We start from the raw sequence: 14,660 nt of genomic DNA, 5'->3' as shown, positions 1-14,660 counted from the left end.
CTTATTTACATTGCAAGAGAAGTGTTTATGGTTGGTTTTCCTTATTCCTTTCTCTTTTAGGGTGAAAAAGTAGTTATGGGAGTTCTACAGGGTTGTGGTTTGGGCAGCAGGGGCGAAATATGAAATTTGGATTTGAATTAACCAGGCAAAAAACAATTGTTGCGAATCTCTGCTAGAACAGAATAACAATGTTGAAACAGCAATAATAGCGCCTCTCTTGAATTCCTGAACAAATTCATGGGGGGCGGAGGCCTGTTGGTGGCTAAACAGAAAGAGGTTTTTCCAATCTTTTATAGAACACTAGAATTTTCATCATTTAAAATGGCATTGTAATGCAAATTTTATCTATATATAAATTTACAATTTTGAGTTGGTGGGTCCCTGATTTAACTGCCACTGCCCTTCACTATTTCTACCTTTTTTCCTCTTTCTTTAGCTCATGAACCAATCGATGTAGAGACCTGTTGATCCTCTTGCAGAACACTTGGTCTCCTGCAGCTTGGTCTCTTGCAGCTCTTAATTATAGTATCAGGATAGTATAGTATCTTAATTATAGTATCAGGAACCAGCACCAACGTTCTGGTTTTTCCTGTTGTCGCGATGCATTCTTGCTGTTAATTCCCTACATGAGTGTTTGCCCTCTGAAGGCCATGTGGCTCCCTGCCAAGGGACTGGTCGGCTGGCTACTGTTCAAGCAGTTTCCATGAGCACCAGGAATGTGTTAGTGAAGCATTGTGGGAGGCAGGGATGTGCCTCTTTCTGGGGAGCCTGACCGATCTCGGGAGCTGAGAACTGCTGTAAGAGGGTTGGCCGGAGTGACTTCCGTCAACAGCTTTTGCTGAAACATGTGAGTGGAGAAAACATGTGAGCTGGGAAGGGCAAGAAGAAGGCAGAAGTGGTGGTGTTTGCAGGCAGGGAGGACGACTAAGTGTTGCTCAACTGACACATTGGCTTCAAGTAAACTTTGAGAAGTGGGAGGTGTCTTTGCTCCATGGTTGTCTGGTGAGTCTGGCTAATGAAGCTATCAAGGGATAATTTTCATCTGGAGGGGTTGTGGTGTTGCTTACTCTTGCTCCCCCAAATATTGAACTTGGTTTTTTGTTCTTGCAATTTAAAGTATGGAAAGAAAAGGCTGTAACAGAAGTCCTGGTGAACTTATATTTTTACTTATTTCTGTTATCTTTTGTGTATTGTACTTCTGACTTATTCTGACTTGTGCAGTCGTTAAGTTTGGAAAAACCTGGTAAACAATGTGGTTGAAGCTGAAACCATGTGATTGCTTAATAATTTTGCAAGTGTCAGGGTTTCTGCAACACTCCCTGTTTTCTACCATCATTTGCTTATTCCCTTCTCAGTCTGATGGTGAAATATGGCTGTGTGATCTAGCATGTTACCGCCAGACAACAGCAAGAAATAGTAGGGTTTCGTTACTCCAAGGTAGTAATCAAGGAACACTTCCTTGCATACTCTCCAGAATTGTTGTGCATCCTTAGAGCAGGGATGGACAAACTTTCAACTTTAGAGATCCTGGACCTTTAACAATTATACAGCAGAGGGAATATCAGCAGGTGTTTGTACCTGCTGAAATTCTCTCTCCTACACAATTGTTAAAGGTCCAGGTTCTCTAAAGTTGAATACCCACCTCTCCTTTAGAGGAAGTGTCCCTATTTTCTGCTAGTTTGGAGAAAGGAATGGAATTGGAGAAAGGAGTATGGAATGGAGCTATGGTGGGTGTCTCCTGGTCTCTAGCCGCCTTTGTCTACACCTTGGCCTGTCTTGTGACTGACCAGTAAGATAGTTAAAGAAAATGACAACTTGGAGGGCTGTGACAGTTCCTCTCTTTGATCACAAGAGGCCGCAATTGTGGTGAGCTCAAGAGTTCCATTTTTGGTAAACTGAGATGACCCGACTGGGTTTTAAGCCCTACGTAGAGATGCTTCTGCAATTCTGATCCTCCAATTTGTTTTTCTGGATCTAATTTCCCAAGAAAAAACAATGCAGTAGGAATCCTTCGATGATTTGAAATGAACAAAAAGTCACATGTTGTACAGAGCACTAGGCATGCAGAGTTTGCCACAGGTTTGGTTACGTGAGGTCTTTTGGTTGCCTCTGTTACTGATACACATTGTTTTTGTTGAAGTGTTTGATTGAAATTCATTGCTCTTTTAAACTGCTTCTTAATTTTGTAAGTCGACATCAGGAGTTTGCAAAAGGTGGGGTGGAAGTTCCTAGTATAAATAAGATTATTTTGCGTGGTGCGTTTTCTGAAGTGTAGCGGCAAGAGCACATGTGTAAAATCAGTAAAACACTACACAAAAAGAATCTTGATGCAAGCATACACATAGTCATTTCAAGATTGCTTTTTTCTTTTTCTTTTCCTTAACAATGCGTGCAGTGGTGTGCTGGCAACTGGGGGTGCGGAAGAAATGGGGCCAAAGTCTTCCAGTTCTAGAATTAGTTTAGGAATGCTTCTAAGTAAGCAGAAATTGAGCAGCAGAGCATAGAACGGTGGGAGCTTCTGGAACAATGAAGAAACTAAGTTGGAAAAATGAGCAAAAGTTTCTTAATTCTTGGCAAATGTCACTTATTAAAGTGTTTGTCCAGCTCTCTGGCTCCCATAGTATTTTGGCTCCTGGGCCAACAGCAGTCCTGTGCATATGTGGGAGTAAGTCCCATTGGACAGAATAGGACTTTCTTCTGAACAAGCATGCATTGTTCTATAAAAGTCAGGGAGTCATTTTTTAAAAGAATGTATCAACAGGAAAGCACATGCCTGTGTCTCAAACCAGTGTTTCCTGGTTCAGCTTGTGCTCTCTTCTTCGTATGGTTCCGGCAGAAGTTCAATGATCTGGATACCACTTAGGGATACAGGGAAATGTTTGCATAAGTGTTATTCAACATGGACTCCAGTTTTACTTTGGGTGTTTTTTTACATGATGGTGTGCTCACAGCTGATGCGTAGAGAAAGGTGACCCCCCCCCCCAACTCGGACTCTGCATTGAAGGAGGTCTTGGCTTTGTGGCTGCTGCTGTTTGAGGGCATGTAGCCAGCCTTGCCATAAGCCATAACATTCTAGGTGAGGAACAGTCATTTTAGCTTGCACCAGCTGAGCTTTAGTCTTCCAACTGAAGAAGGGAGCCACAAAGTGTTTTAGGTTCGTTGCTTTCAGCAAATCTGCTGTGGAAATCCTTTTCTGGAATTTGAAGTGTGTGGTCCTTCGTCTGCAAGAGAGAGATGGGGATTTTCAACCCCAAGAACATTATCTTTGTGACTTGGACCGCAAAAATAGCTGTTAGGAGAACAACAGAATGACCACCTTGTTGAGCTTCTGTGACCACCTTCTCATTTGCTGTTAAGTTCTTTGGGGGAGACGCACTGGGATGGCAAAATGGGTTGAAATAGTTGACTGAATGAATCTCAAATAATATACCAGACAAAGTGTATGAGACCTGAGTGCATCAATTCTAAAATAAAGGAGCATCGAGAAAATTAGAAGAAGGGGGGGGGGGAACATGGCTGGGGAAGAGCTTAACAAATGAAGAAACTTATCCCAATCTGTTGATGATACCTAAATACAAACATCTAAAGGACGAGTGTTGGTTGGTACCAGAGGGGGAACTTTCTTTTTCCTGCCTCTCACCCTACAACTGGCAGAGGAAGACTGTCTTTGGTTTGCAAAGTGCTGGCAGGATGGAGGGGGCAAATGAAACTTGGACAACACACATTGGTTCTGCAGTCTCAGAGAGCATGTGAGAGGTTAGAATGGAGACCATCGACAAATCTGTACGTGTGTGTGTGCACCCAGTTGTCTATATGCAGTGGGTATGTGTATATTTGTGGGCACGGCATGGTCTGTGCATACTTGGCTATCCTATGCCTCGTCTAAGCCCTGAGCAGTAGAATCCCTGGGACCGGGACCTGCAGTCATGCCAAGGCTTCAAAGCTGCCTTGTTAATGTATTGGAGAGAATTGTACTCGGTGTACTCTGCCTGTGTGGTGGGAAGGGAAGGGAAGCCTGCATGCACAACCCTCCTTAGGGCCCGGGGTAAGCCTTTCAGCCTATGATATTTTCCTCCTTAGGGCCAGGGGTAGGCCTTTCAGCCCATGATGGGGGTCTGAATCACTCCTGGAGACCGTCACAAACTCTGCTGAACCTCTTGGCTTTCTACCCTGCCTGCAAATATTGTAATTTACTAATTTTTATGCACAAATGAAATCATATCTCCAGGTCTTCTGTGCATGGGGACACAGCACTCCCTGTTATGGACGGGTGCTTTTTGCCTTGTCTTTGGGGTCTCTGTCCACTCCGCTCCTTTTGGAAGAGACGGATGGGGGGTAAGCTCTCGCCATTGGGTTGTGTCCAGCCTTCCTCATCCCAGGAAGCAGCCTGTAGCCTGTGTGGAATTACACAAGAGGAATAAGGCTGTGTGGCTGCTCTGGGCCATTATTCCCTGCGAAAAAGCTGTTCCTGTTCACTGACCTGGGACTGCTCTGTCAGCGGTTTTGCCTGCCAGCTGCGACTGCTGCCCTTCCAGGAGGAGATCCAGGCAATGTCACTGCAATCTGGAGAACCAAAGGATGCTTCAGGCTGCACTGAGGGGTGGAGGCTCAGGGGAGGGGGGTGTTCTAAGGGTGTGCCACCTGAAATGTCCTTGTTTTCATCCTGACATGCTGGGGAGGTGCTATGCAGAAGAGACCATCTGCCTTTAAGGAAGGAACTGATGATGCCTACAAAGCGGTGGTGTCTCACATTTTGGAGAGACTGACCCAGCACTGTGACGGTTCTAGACACCTGTCCTTGAGTTTGGATTTGAAAGAGGTGCGGAGGGCTTTCTTCCACCTGTATGCCCTCCACTCCTCCCAATCCAAGCCCCCCTCCTCCTTAGGATACTAGGAATGTTCTGTGGCAGGGAATGCATGCCCTTGGCAAAGCTGAGGTGCGGAGGCGAGGCATTGTGGCCTGTTGGTGCGCCAGGAACAAGGACCACTTGTTGCTCATGATGGTATTCTGAAGCAGAAAATGTGTGGCCTTTGTGGAGCTGCATTCTAGAGCGAGAGCAGGAACCTGCTCCTCCGCAGCTGAAGAGCAAAAGGGCTTCTGTCTTCTTCAGCCGACTGTGGCTGGCCTTGAAACCACAGTGTGGCTTTTGTCTGGAGGCCTCTGTCCAAGTGAGAGGAATTTGAATGGGGCAAATGACTTTCAGGCACGTTCTTAATTCCATTGCGGAGGCCCGGCTTCTTGTTCTTCCACTCTTGAATGTTCTTCAGCATTTCCCATGGTCAGTGGCCATAGGCATTTTGGGGGGCCCAGAGTGTGGGACTATTGTGGAGCATGTGCTTTGCAAGTAGGGAGCCACAGGTGCAATACTGTGTGGTCCTTGAAAGATTCTCTAGTAGTCACCTGGGAAAAACCCTTCACTGGGGCCTTGGAGAGCAGCTGTCTCTTGGTCTAGTGGTGGGTGAGATGGACCAGCTTGCTGATCTTTGTGTGTGTCAATTTCACGTTTGCCCTTTGGGTGTGGAGCACACTGAGTGGTTGCCTTGGACCAGTCACTGTTTCTGTCAAACGTGTTTCACTGAGTAATGTTGAGGATCAGGGGCAGGGGGTGGGATAGAAACACATCTGACATTTGCCATTCTTCCATGGTGGACTTCAGGATTTTGCAGAGAGCATCCCTCCCACGTGGGGTTTGCTGCAGCTCTTGGTTCCTTAAACTCATCCTGATCGTGCTGTGTTATGATGGCACACTGGTGACATACTATGGGAGGGAGAGAAGTGTGGCTGTACTGAAATGACTGCTGCAGACCAGCAGAATAGGAGAATCTGCTCCTCATCCCTATGCAGGGGGCCTGAGTTGGAGGTTGCTGACATCAACACTGGTCCAGGCACATGTGTTCAGCATTGTTCGATGAACAGTCATGTGTCTGTCAGCCCTTGGTTGCCCCCCCCCCCCCAAAAAAAAAAAAAAGATTGGTGAACATGGTGGGGACACAACCCTAGCCAGCCACCTCCTCCCAGGCAAAATCCTGGCCGCATTTAGAGCTTGCGTGCGCCTGGCATTTGGCACATGCCACCAGAGAAGCCTCCCTGTTTGCAAACAGCTTAGTGTGGTGGATTGGTGATGTGACTCCTGCAGCCTCTGTGCTCAGGGAGGTTTCATAACAGCACCTCGGGCCAGTGTGTGTCATCCAGGAAACAGGCCTGAGTCTGTACTGGAACAGAAGAGGAAACTTGGCTGAGGTCTAGGAGGGCGGTAGGGCAGGGTCAGTGACGTCTGCAGCTCCTAAAACACTCCTCCTTGGAAAGGCTGCCCAGAGCAACTTAGTGGCAGCAGCAAACTACACAGGGAAGTGAGGGTGGCTCCGGCATACGAAGCGGCAGGTCTCTGATGGAGTCGCACCCCACGCAGTATTGTTGACACACTGGCAGTGATTCTCAGCCAGGAATGCTTCTCTGCCCAATTTGGAGATGCCAGGGATTGAACTGGGGACTTTCTGCATGCAACACATGTGCTCCACCATTGAGCCACAGCCCCTACCTGATGGCCAGGTAAGTCTTTTGCATTTTTCCAGTACCGCTTTCTAGGGCTGAGATCTTCTGCATCAGGAGCAGCCTGAGATCCAGTGGCTGGCCAGGAGTGAAACGGGACTGTCTAGAGCAGTGATTTTTCAACCTTTTTCATCTCATGGCACGCTGGCAAGGCACTAAAATGGTCAAGGCACACCATCGGTTTTTGGACAATTGACAAGGCACACTGTGCTGTCACATCCCCCAATGGACCTACTGATAAATGACCCTCTCCCAAATTTCCGCGGCACACCTGGGGACCAGTCGCAGCACACGAGTGTGCCATGAGTGTTGGGAGAGTTAGAACAGACAAAAGAAAATATTTCTTTACTCAGCGTGTGGTTGGTCTGTGGTACTCCTTGCCACAGGATGTGGTGACGGCATCTGGCCTGGATGCCTTTAAAAGGGGATTGGACAAGTTTCTGGAGGAAAAATCCATTATGGGGTACAAGCTATGATGTGTATGCGCAACCTCCTGATTTTAGAAATGGACTCTGTCAGATGCAAGGGAGGCACCAGGATGCAGGTCTCTTGTTGTCTGGTGTGCTCCCTGGGGCATTTGGTGGGCCGCTGTGAGATACAGGAAGCTGGACTAGATGGGCCTATGGCCTGATCCAGTGGGGCTGTTCTTATGTTCTTATGTTCATGGCACAGTGGTTGAAAAGTGTTGAAAGGCTTTACAGTGTCACCTTGTTGAATACAATGTGCTTGAATTAGGTTCAGGTCAAGGCTGCACCCTGTTTCTTGTGAAGGCTGCCTTGGTGCATGTATAGAGTGCTTATGTTCCTGATGAGTAGCTACTGACGGTGTCCATGCTGCTGGAATGCAGATCACACAGGATATAGGATCGAAGCAGGCTGGAGTCCCTTGTGACTTTCTAGTTTTTTTAAAGTACTGTTGAAAATTGAATGTTCCGTTCCTGAATTTTTAAAAGCTGCTGCTACACTATAGACTGAGGGCCCAATCCTGTCCAACTTTCTAGCGCCGGTGCAGCTACAATGCAGCCCTGAGGTAAGGGAACAAATGTGCCAAAAACTTGAGGAGGTCTCTCTGAGTGCCTCCCTACCACAGGATGCAGTGCATGCCCCCTTTGCACAGTTGCATGGGCACTGCAAAATTGGATAGGATTGGGCCCTCAGTTGGCATTCTTTTTGGGAGTAAGCCCCACTGAATACAATGGGACTTCATAATAAACTTGCAGAGTTTTGTGCTGTAAGTCTTGTAGAGAGTGGAGGGCTGAAGAGGCTTAGATGGGATCGACGTTTGCATCCTAGTCTGGCATCCTGCTTCCCACAGGATACTTTCCCACTTGCATACTTTCAGAGAACCCCAGAGGCAAGGCTCTAAGGCAGCCATTTCAACCACTGTGCCGTGGCACACTGGTGTGCCGCGAATGGCCCCCAGGTGTGCCACAGGAATTTGGGGGAAAGTCATTTATTAATAGGGCCAATGGGAGATGTGAGCCCCCCACTGGCAGCATGGTGTGCCTTGTCAATTGTCAAAAACCTGGTGGCGTGCCTTGACCATTTTAGTGCCTTGTCGGTGTGCCGTGAGATGCAAAAGGTTGAAAATCACTGCTCTAAGGCAATGGCTCTTTCCCACTGGTGGTGAGCAGCATTGCACTGCCCCTGAACATGGAGGTTCTATGTAGCCATCATGACTAGAAGTCAAGGATAGACCTCTCCTCCTCCATGTGCTGGTCAAAACCTCTCTTGCAGCCCTCCAAGCATGGCAGCCACCTCTGTGTTTGGTCACAATGTCTGGGGACATTATCTGATGAAGAGGTCTCTTTTGTTGAACCGGGATCATTAGCTGGTTGTCCCTGGATGACCACAAGGGTTTATCAGAGGGAGGGGAAACTCTGTGCCGTCCGTAATTGTACCAGCTGTTTTGCCATACTCTGTGCTGTCTGTGCCAGATAAGCCACTTGGCAAGGTGACCAAGTGGCTCACAGCAGGGGGTTGCTTGCCTGGAGACTATGACTTTCTCACAGGCTGTCAAGATCAGTGATTTGTCAATGTTTTTCTTCTCGCTGCACACTGACCTCTGTGGTCTTCTCTACGGTCTTTGCTTCTTGTGATGTCACTTCCAGGAGACTCTTCCTTGTTCTGTGGCTCTGTTCCTAGGGCAGTAGTCTCCAAACTGGAGTCCTCTGCATGCTGCAAACAGCTTCCCTGGTGCAACCAGAGCTTACCATTCCATGGGGGAAGCTGCCATCGTCACCACGATCTTCCTCCATGTTCGCTCCTCCCTGCCACATCCATCAGGAAATCGTGGTGCAAATCTTGGTGGGACAGCAGAACGTGGAACTGGTGGGATGGAGTGAACATGGGGGGAGATCAGCAGCGGCAATGGAAGCCTCCCCCATGGAACGGTAGGCTCTGTTCACGTGGGGCAGGAATTAGCAAGGTTGCCGGATCCAGCCCACTGGCCGCAGTTTGGAGCACCGTGTTCTAGGGCAACTGTCTGTAATAAGAAGTTGGGGATCTTCTTGTCCACCCTTTTTTTCTTTTCTTGTGATGGCTTCCTGTTTTGGCTTCCTGGGGATCGGGTTGGGGCTTCAACCTTCCACTGGAACCTTGGAGACTGTGGAGTTCAGGAGGCCGGGTGATGTGATACAGTGTTGGACGGAAAAGCTTGCTTTGAAAGGAAGCAGCGGGCAGCTTTTGTTTTGGTTCTCTCTCATCCATATATTTGGAACTGGAAAGTAATTCTTCTGCCTCATTTCCCCTTTGAATAGTATAGCCCAGCACAATTTCACCAAAAACATGACCTAACCTAGCATCAGCCTTTTCCCTTGAACCCTAGAATAAGAACATCCTCTAAAAATAGTGTCTTTCTGTAGCAGAATGACAGCACTTCCTTTTCTCCTTGAACTGATTGTGCAGGGCCTGGTTTCTCCTGGGTGGGTTGGATCCTGAAAGTCTGTCCTCCTAGCAGCATAAACAGATGCCAGGAGAGTGAGTCATCAGGTAGGGAGTGACTTTCCTGGAAACAGGATCTGTGCAGGTAAGTGGGAAGGAGAAGCCAGAAGGGAGCTTTCGTAAACAACTGAGATTGAGAGAATGCCTTGCTCTGGGGCTGGTCCACGTGTGCCACAGAATGAGGTGGTCCAGTCCCTTTAGACTGGGCCACTTCTGGCTGCATGGGGTGTGCATAATTCTTGAAATGTTGCCCACGTTGGAAAACAGAATTTCTGCCAGTCCCTGTGAAGGAACTTCACGTTTAATTATTAATGCATGGACCATATGCATGTCTGTTTGCCCATAGCCTGAAGTAGCTCTACCTGTTCTTCCTACCCCCACTTTGTTTTGCTGCATGTAAAGACTGGGTTCGAAGCATAAATCTGTTCGCAAGGGCGAGTTGTGCCTGAAATCTGACTGACGGCGTGTTCCACAAAGTGGTGTCTTCCACATATAAACAGAACCATATGTCAGAACCAGTGGGGGCGGGGGGTAGAGGTTGAGGGCGCAGTCCTAACACCTTATGTCAGTGCTTTCCAGCACTGACATAAGGGCAATGCAGCCCCGAGATAAGGGAGTAAACATTCCCTTACTTTGAGGAGGCTTCTGTGAGTGATGCCCAACTGCAGGATGCAGCACATGTCCCATTGGCACTGCTATGCCAGTGCTGGAAAGTACTGACATAAGGGGTCAGGATTGCGCCCTTAGTGTGTTAAAAGAGAACTGGGGAGATTTGGGCTCAGATCTCTGGTTGACCTGGGCCCTGTCGTGATCTTTCAAATGAACCTGCGTCTGTCACAGAGTGATGGTGAGGATAACATGAAGGGAGAGGAGAACCAAGTCCCTTTCCCTGAGTACCTTGCAGGAAGTGTGGGGTAAAAGCATGATGCTTTGAAAATGAACAAGGCACACTGGGGAGATGGTTGGGCTCTGACCTTGTCCTGGCAGCTAGTATACTAGGTTGAGAGAGAGGGTTACAGAGGAGCATGGAAAGTTCAGCCCAGGTGCAGGCCTGAGGAGAGGGAGGCAAGGGCCAAAATCTGTGGGGTCTGGGCTTCCAGGGGGCTCAGGCCATGACAAAACAAACTATACAGTTCAAAACAACATTTATTACAAAATAAATAATTCCACCCTTAACACACTATAGCCACCCTTAACACACTATAGTCTCCAGAATGCATTGGGGAGTATACCTGCATTAGAAGTGGATTAAAGCTATAGTGGAAATGCAGCCCTGAACAGGCTAAGACTGAAGAACCCACATTTATTTTAATAAATGTGGGTTCTTCAGTCTTAGCCTGTTCAGGGCTGCATTTGAAGTGGATTGGAAGTGGATTTAATGACTTGCTGGCATCCTTCAGTCTCGGAAGACTGATATCACGCTCGGAATAGTGTTCTGGAACAGAGTGTCCTCTCCAGTGCGCGAAGCCTGGGTAAAGTAGATACGGAGGATAGACTGTTACCCATGCAGCAAATCCCCCCTCTCCACATCGCTGAAATGGTCCAATGGAAAGGCAGAAGCCAATACAGTTGGTCACAGTAGTTGCCAGAACGTGACTGTGTTCAGCCATGAACTGCCTCAGGGACTCCGGCTCTGGATTTTGCCTCGAGGTTGACTCCTGAAGCCTTTTCCATAACTGGATGTAGCCACAAGGCAGTGGAGGTTTGGGATCAGAGTTTTCCTTCTCTCAGATGAGCTGCCTTCCCAGGCTGACGAGTCCCATCTACCCGGCGGCTGTTCAGTCGCCTCTTACGACAAGTACAGCCAAACTGAGGGCGTATTCTTACCCCCAGCCCCCAGGGGAATGATGTAGTGTAGTGTACTACTACTGTAGTGTAATACTGTAGTGGAAATGCAGCCCAAGTCTTCTCCATAAGCATCAATATGTATTCGTACAATTCAAACATGGGCAAGTGCAATCACCCATAGTGATTTCATCGTGATAGTGATAGTGATTCCAGCAGTGCTGGAAGTGGTGATGTGCTCAAGGAACCAGCTCCTTTTGTGATGCTGACTCAGTAGTTTAAATATGGGCAGTAAGCCACAATGAAGTTGTGGACCTTTTTGTTCCAATCCCCCACCCCACCCTGGCAGCACTCCTTTCTGTCTTCCTGGCAACAATTTTCTGGTGTTCACATAACATTCAAACTCTGGCAAGCAGCCAGAGGCAAAACACTGCAGGGGATTTTGCTTGACCACCCTCATCACCCACCAGAGAAGGCAGTCTGATATCTTTAGGGCAGCCATGCAGTTCAGGCTTCCCTCTGACTAGACTCTGGCCCAAACGAAGTGTGGTGTGGGGGCTCTGTGATTGGAACTCCAATGCGTTTTCTTCAAAGGGCAGCTGGGGGGGACGACAGATTTGGATCAAGGTTCTGGTAAGCGTGGAGAGAGGAGTTCAAACCTCTCTTGTGCTCCAATTTCTTCATTTAAATCCCCCCAAAGCAGCCCTTGATTGTGGAGGGGAAAATTATGCACACAATTTGTGAAGCTTTGGGATGAGAGAGTTGGATCATAGGCATGGCAAGGGTGGTGAGGTTGGCATGCTCCCCTTTTCAGGGCTGCTTTTGAAAATAAAATGTGAAAATGTTTTGCACGTGGAACTCCTGCATTTTAATTTGACCCGCAGTTCAGTTACAATTTCATTGCTCTCCTGGATATTTCCACATCTCTCTCTCCAACTTGCCTGAAAAGATACCCACCACACCAGTTTTTCATCCTCAGAGTGAAACGGACAAGGTTCTCTTCTGACCTTGTAGGTTTCTTCTTCACCTGTGTGGGTGTCTGCGAGGGCTGATCCTCTTCGGGAGCCCTGTGCTTTATTCCAGTTATACGCATACTTTAAAAATTAAAACTCTGTGCATGCTTATCGATCTCTCTAGGAGAGTCTCATTAATGGATGTTTTGAAAGCAGCTTGTGAGTGCTGTGTTGCTACTGGGAAGTTTAGCTTTTGGGGGTAATGCCATTCAAATTGATGGAAATTAATTCCAAGTAGAATATGTTTAGATGGTGCTCTAAGTTAAGGTAGCAACTAAGGTTAGGGAAGGAAGTTGATGGAAATAATTGTGAGACTTTGTGCCAGAGCGAATTGAAATTGGTGTATGAGCTGGTGTGGCAGAGGAACGGAGACTGAGCTATAGTTCCTGGTTGGAAACTCAATAGGCTCCCAGTTTGTGTCTCACCTTGCACCAACTCGCCAAGTGCCCTTAGGCAGAGAGTTGTGGCTTGCCTTAGCTATGCATCTGCAGAGGCAGGTCTTACTGGCCACCCTTCCTGAGTAAGACTGACTGTCCTAAAGCAGCCGTGTTTTTTAAAACATTACATGCAAAAGCTCTTCAGCGCTGGGCATTTTTGATGGACTCTTGAGGAACACTTTTCGGACGTCAGCGTTTGGGATGGGGGGAGGCAAGCCCGTGGACTGAGCCAGTGACATAGTTGCTTTGAGAATTTCCTGTTTTGGGAAAGGACCTTGCGTATTTGACCACCTTGAACGAAGTGGCTGGTTGCGTGTTTCCTATTACATTATACCTGCCTTTATTTTACTTCCTGTCATCAGAGCTGATTGCTGACTCTAAAACTGGGTTGCTATGGAGCTCTCTTCTCCTTTTCTAGAAGAAGCTCCTCTGCCTTATTGGCTGAAGCTTTTAAATAATTCACATTTTTATACCACTCTTCCCCCAAAGAGTTCAGGGTGGTATACATAATTTTCTCCTCCTTTTGTCTTCACAACAACCCTGTGAGGTAGGTTAGACTGACGGAGAGTGATTGGTCCAAGGTCACCCAGGAAGCTGCATAGCTGAGTGGAGATTTGAATCCAGATCCAAGTCTTGACACCCAAACTACTGTACTATCCTGGCTGTTTTTCCAGAGGGAAGGGAAAATTCTTGCTGGTGGCATTAAAGACACAGGAGTCTTGCCAGGGAAAACTGTGGCCCTGAAGTGGTGTCTTTGAATGTGTACAAACATGTATTTGCATTTTGTATTATATTAAATACAATGCATTTATGTACTTTATTACTTTTAAATGCTGTTAGCCGCCTTGGGTGCCCTTCGGGGAAAAAGGCGTATTACAAATCCAGATAATATTAATAATAATAATAATAATTTTTTCATTAGGCTTGATTTTCTTTTTCTCAATGAACTTCCAAATGTACTCTTTGTGGCAAAAGGGGAAAAATAAGGGTTAGTTTATCAGCAGGGTACAGTGCTTGGGATTTCCTGTTTCCCTTATCAGTCATCACTCTGACCCAAGGATCACTCTTTTTAAAGACGCTGAATCAGACCCACTTCTGGAACTTGGGGAGGCTTGCAACATTAAAAAATGTACAAAATGTGAAAGATTCAGGCTAGATTGTTTGGCTCATGAAAGTGCTGCAAGCCCTAACAAATATTGGCAGTCCTGGCCTTGGAGAATCTGGAGGGAGGGGGTTCCCAGGGATCTTCCCTGCATTAGGTGTAGGGAACACTTGTTCAGAGCCACAGGAATGGTTTGCTTCTCAGGGCTGTTGCAGAAGCGCAACTGGCCAGTTCTCTGTATCAGGCTTGCAGAGAGCAGCTTTGCTTGTCGCCTGTGGTGAACCAAGTTCTCTTCCTGATGAGAAGGAAGAAAGATTAGGGGTGTGTGAGTGTGTGTGGCTTTAGGCTGCTGTGCTGTAGGTGACTTTACATGGGCAGGTGAAGCTATCTTCTGTTGACCATTGGTCTGTTGAATCCAGTGTGGCCTGCTTTGACTGGCAGCAGGTTGCAAGGTCTTGGGAAGAGGTCTTGCCCAGCTGCCTGAGATAACTTACCTGGAGATGCCAGAGATCTTCAGCCTGCAAATTACAGGTATGTTGTCCCCCATCAAGTTGGGGCTTCTCCCCTCATTGTCTAGATTCTCTTAGGCCATTTCTGCCCAATGTTGCATATACACAACAGGGATCAAATGTGTACACCTGTGGGCTGGGCAGAAATTGATTATGTGCAGCAAAGCATTCTGAAGCAGGATACAACATCTTGCTTCTCCCCCACCCCCCCACCGGCAAATTGTTACTTGGTTCAGGCTAACTTTGGAAAAGCTACCCGGTGGTCTGACCTCTGCAGCTAGAGACCAGGTCTGAATCTTTCTCTTCCTTCCTGTGTTTCTGC

At 47.4% G+C, this 14,660-nt stretch overlaps 1 protein-coding gene across 5 annotated transcripts in view; it reads left to right on the top strand.

Moving 5' to 3' along the window:
- Positions 1-772: 772 nt before the first annotated feature.
- ALS2CL (ALS2 C-terminal like) overlaps positions 773-14,660 on the top strand; it is a 41,845-nt gene continuing 27,957 nt past the window's right edge. The window contains exon 1 of one of the 5 annotated variants that reach the window (XM_066628495.1): positions 773-847. Coding sequence is in view for 2 of the 5 variants with exons in the window: in XM_066628492.1 (XP_066484589.1) it covers positions 6,470-6,550 (81 nt within the window). In the remaining 3 variants the exon portion in view is untranslated. The other 4 variants (XM_066628494.1, XM_066628493.1, XM_066628492.1 and 1 more) reach the window with 4 other exon arrangements.

The sequence above is a fragment of the Tiliqua scincoides genome, chromosome 5 (genome assembly GCF_035046505.1).
Source record: "Tiliqua scincoides isolate rTilSci1 chromosome 5, rTilSci1.hap2, whole genome shotgun sequence".
In the NCBI taxonomy this organism is placed as follows: domain Eukaryota; kingdom Metazoa; phylum Chordata; class Lepidosauria; order Squamata; family Scincidae; genus Tiliqua; species Tiliqua scincoides.
Note: the sequence above shows the minus strand (reverse complement) of the source record. Positions and strands in the feature narration are given on the sequence as shown.